Consider the following 4406-nt stretch of genomic DNA (forward strand, 5'->3'; position numbering starts at 1 on the left):
AAGAGCTCATTACCACGTAGTTATCTCAAATACAGGGATCCAGTTCCATTGAAAAAGCGAAATCACTCAACAAACTGGGTACGAGCAGGGCGGAGAGAGTCCCTGGTACGAGTCAGACGTGATTATATCTCTGAGCTGATAAGGAATGGTTTTTCTCTTATGAAAGATTTGATCTATAGTAACGTCTTTACTACAGTTTGTGCTTGACGGGAAGTACTTGACAAAATGTATAAATTGTCAAATTTTGATCCAATCTCCTGAAAAAAACTTTCATGTTGCCTGGTATTACAAAATGGTTGCACATTCTCGGAAACATTATTTTTGGGGGAAGGGACGGACTTGCAAGTAACCTTTATAGAGATGAATTACATGAGTTATGTTTATTACGTTGAGTGGATGATCACCAAGAATGGGGAGGCGTTCAAACTACTTTTGCCCCTCATTCTAGCTATCAAGATAACTTTATGATTTGATTTGTTTTGTTTTGTTTTGTTAAAAAGAAATAAAGAAAAAAAGAAAAAAAAAATATATATATATATAAATACAGGAAGTCTGTGTTTCGATTTTTCCGTAACACAGTGCTCGATACGTAGAAGTAGAGTGCGATATATATTGAGATAGAGAAAACACATGATTTAATTTTATATATTTTATTGATGTAAAACTAATATAAAAGTAAAAATCTCGAACTGATCTCGTACAGAATAGCAACTCTTTTCCAGGTATCCTAAGCCTCCAAGATCAGAGTATAGTTTGTTAGAATATCGCTTCTATTGTTTATCATAGTGAAAGCAAGTTTAATCGCCTTTTTAACACCAAAGCTATCAAGACATCTGTTCAAAGAGGAACGAACACATCGATGCGAATTTTTCTTTTTAAGGGTTGTTTTTTCAGGGCCTTTGTTGTCATTTCAGTGGGCAATGAAATTGGTTTTTTGGAAATTGTAATGGTTATGATTAATTGGCGACAAGACTTCGTGTTGTCCAATTCTGTCTGTAATCATACTCGTGATTGACATATCGGACTCGAATTAGACTCAATCCTTTTACCATTATTTTGATAGAAGTGTTTTAAATATTAATTAGAATTATTATTAGAATTATTATTATCATTAACATTAGTACTATCATCATCACTTTCTTTATTACTACCCGTTTCCTTTTGCCAAAATTAAGGAAAAATTCCAAAACTAGTAAAATAAAAAGGAAATGTTGCTTTTTAAAGAGGCGGCTTGCTTACTAAAATGCCATTGCAAAATGCAATTTGGAAGCCAATGGTTCTGCATTGAAACGCAGCTCTGGAGGATAAAATGTAACTATGCTCTCTCCATAAAACCTTTGCTATTTCAGCATCATTGCGCCCCTCTGCTAGCCTTCTGTTATCTCCAAGTATTCGAATCCAGTTTTAGGTTGATTCCGTATGATTGTACATTTGTTAGTTTTCAATGTTTTCGCACGGAAGCTTCTAGGTCTGAAAACCACTTTGTGGAATATGTATTTTTGGGTACAAATTGTCAGTCTTAAAATTTCGTGTCGACATCTGGAGCAATAGAATACTTTGCCAGTGCAAATTGCTTAACTTCCCCCGCAGTGTTTTTAGTGAAAATAATAGAGGAATCAAAAACAGCTGGGATTTTCAATTTGACATTTCAGCAAGAGTTCAAATTAAGGCAAGAGGCACGATATTTTGATCATACTTAATGTATTTCTGTTTAAATTTTTAATCGAGACGTGATCAGAGTTACATCTTTGCGCTTTGATAATTTTCTCAATGGGTAATGCCTAATTTGTTGCAGATAAAAATTCTTTGAAGTGAAAAATTAAAGTGCAAGAAATACTTATTCCAACTGAATAAAAGGGTTGTTCGTGCTTTAAACCAAAAATAAAACAGCTGCATCAATACAGAGCTTTCCGGCTAAAATCGTAATAACGCTTCTAACACTAAAAATTGCTTAATTAGTTTGACGGTGCAGGGAAATGGATGCGCGTCGCTCAGCAAATTGCTTCATGTTGACACAGTCTCCGACTATTAGTATTATATGAATGCAAGTCGAAATCCTGGAAGGATCGGCTTTACTTTGCTTCAAACTGCGCTCCCCGTTGCTTCAAGGTAGATTGCCGGAAAAAAGCGTTTTGACGTTCTCCATTTAAGGTAAGATCGTGAATTAGATAAAACCAACTTTCTTACCAAATCTTAGAAGCAACGTTGGCAATACCTATACAAAAACTAATCTCGGCGCTATCATTTTGCGTGATGAAAAATCTTGCTTTTCACTTCTTACAAGTTTTCCTCTCGAACCGTTGTATACTTTTTTTGTGCAGTGAGCTTAGAAATTTGAAGATCTTCATTCGTGAACAACCGACACGCGAGTCGAACATTCTTCAATTTCAATTTATTACTACAAGCCGGTCAAATCCAGCTGAAAATAATTGACAAATATGGGCAGAACTTACTTGTAAGATACATTATCCTTTATTGTCAATTTCAGAATCACTTCAGATAACTTATTCCAAATCTAAAATGCTCTATCAAAATTCTTGGGTTTCATGGGTCAAAAATTTAAAGGTATAGCAAGGATCTTATCATTATAATTATCATTATCATTTTCTTTATCATCGTTATTATTATTTATATTATTATCATTACTAACACTTACATTATAATCATAATTCTCGTTATGGCGGTCCTGAATATTTGATGTTTCAAGTCAAATTGACTCTAAAAACCACGCCACCTACATCGGAGAGATTGGAAGAAACCTCACAATAAGGCTGACTGAACACAAGCGAGCGACGTAGAGAGGTGAACATCATCGACTTACGAACCAAACTGTTGACTGGGACTCTGCGCAATTCCTAACCTACAGCACCAACTTCTTTCAAGGACTGACTCTGGAAAGCTGGATTAGTAACTTAGAGCAGACTTCCCTCAACAGGTGTCAACCACTACCGACACCATACAAACGACTCATTCACGACATTAACATCACAAACTAACCGAACAGAGCGACCTTACTTTACCGATGTATCGAGACCGACCTACGCCACTTGAGTCTTAAAGCCAATAACATCATTGCAAAACTGACTCATCAATTTATACTGACCGTACTTAGAACATTCGACTGACAACAACTATTCACATGTTACCGCCGGGTTCAAAACATTTACTGATGTGATTTTCTTATTCAATTTTCCTTGACAGTTCAAATCGTAATTGACTTGGCAGAACTGGAAAAGAGAGGCGTTAGCTCAAGATGTTTCCCAAAGCCGAGTGCATAACCTGGATTACTGTCCTTTTTGCAGCTTCGTTTGCCACTGTAACTCTCAATGCCATCACAATTTTTATCTTCATAAAACATCGCAATCTTCGTAACCGTAGTGTCTACCTGATCATAAATCTGGCTGTTGCTGATATGTTAGTGGGAGGTTTTAGCACATTTGATCTATCTTACTCCTATGGACAGATTTGTAGAATTTGGAAGTTTAATTCAAATAGATTTTCTTACTTTAGATCAGCTGCTATCTTTCTTTTCCTTGTCTGTTCCTTAACAAATATAACTGTCATTTCTTTGGAACGGTTACACGCAACATACTGGCCATTCAGACATCGCGTTTTAAAGAGGTGGATTTACAAAGCATTGATTGCTATTACTTGGATTATAGCTGGAGCCATCTCATTGGCTTATATGACTCTTAGAGAATTAAGGGCATCGTCAAAGTATCTTTATTTATGGAATCCGTTCAATGCCTTCTGCTTGACGATAATCTGTATCTCTTACGCCTCAATTTATGTCAAAGTTCGTCACGGTGCGCAGGGTCTGTATCATAACGCTGCCACGAGAGAAAGAAAACTGACAGCGACATTGTTCATTGTAACATTTCTTTCTCTTTCGTTGTGGCTTCCTTACTTTGTGACCTGGGTTGTCATGGAAGCCTCTGACAATTTTCTAATGCCACCTTTTCGTTTATTTTTCTTTTTCATTTTTTTATTTCACGCTAACTCTCTCATTAACCCCATATTATACCTTATCAAAATACCAGGCTATAGGAGAGCTTTCATTGCCCTATTTAGAATACGTTGTCAACAGCAAAGACGAGGTCACGTTTTTCCTATTAATGACATATGATATGGAAATTATTGAGTTGAATTGAGGCTTAGCAATTCATGAAAAATTATTGAAAAGGCCTGACGTTTGCATCGAAATGGAAGATGGAGGGAGCATGCTTTTAACTTTAATCGAACTAGATTATTTGCCCATCTTCTAGGTTTCTGTGCAAAATGTGTCTTTACTTTAAGCTGTGAAGCGTTTTATGGTAGAGCTGTTTATATTTCTCAAAGATCTAAGAATTCAGCTCTGCAGGCAGTAATTTCTATAGAACTACGTAAGTTGGTCAAATAGGTTGATA

The 4406-nt window shown here is 36.0% G+C and overlaps 1 protein-coding gene across 1 annotated transcript; it reads left to right on the plus strand.

The window, feature by feature from the left end:
• The first annotated feature begins 1977 nt into the window (after window positions 1-1977).
• On the plus strand, window positions 1978-4406 carry LOC131780700 (substance-K receptor-like). The gene is made up of 2 exons (XM_059097307.2): window positions 1978-2151; window positions 3202-4406. The coding sequence occupies exon 2, from the start codon at window positions 3254-3256 to the stop codon at window positions 4124-4126; it is 873 nt and encodes a 290-aa protein (XP_058953290.2). The 5' UTR covers window positions 1978-2151; window positions 3202-3253; the 3' UTR covers window positions 4127-4406.

The sequence above is a fragment of the Pocillopora verrucosa genome, chromosome 3 (assembly GCF_036669915.1).
Source record: "Pocillopora verrucosa isolate sample1 chromosome 3, ASM3666991v2, whole genome shotgun sequence".
NCBI classification, from domain to species: Eukaryota; Metazoa; Cnidaria; class Anthozoa; order Scleractinia; family Pocilloporidae; genus Pocillopora; species Pocillopora verrucosa.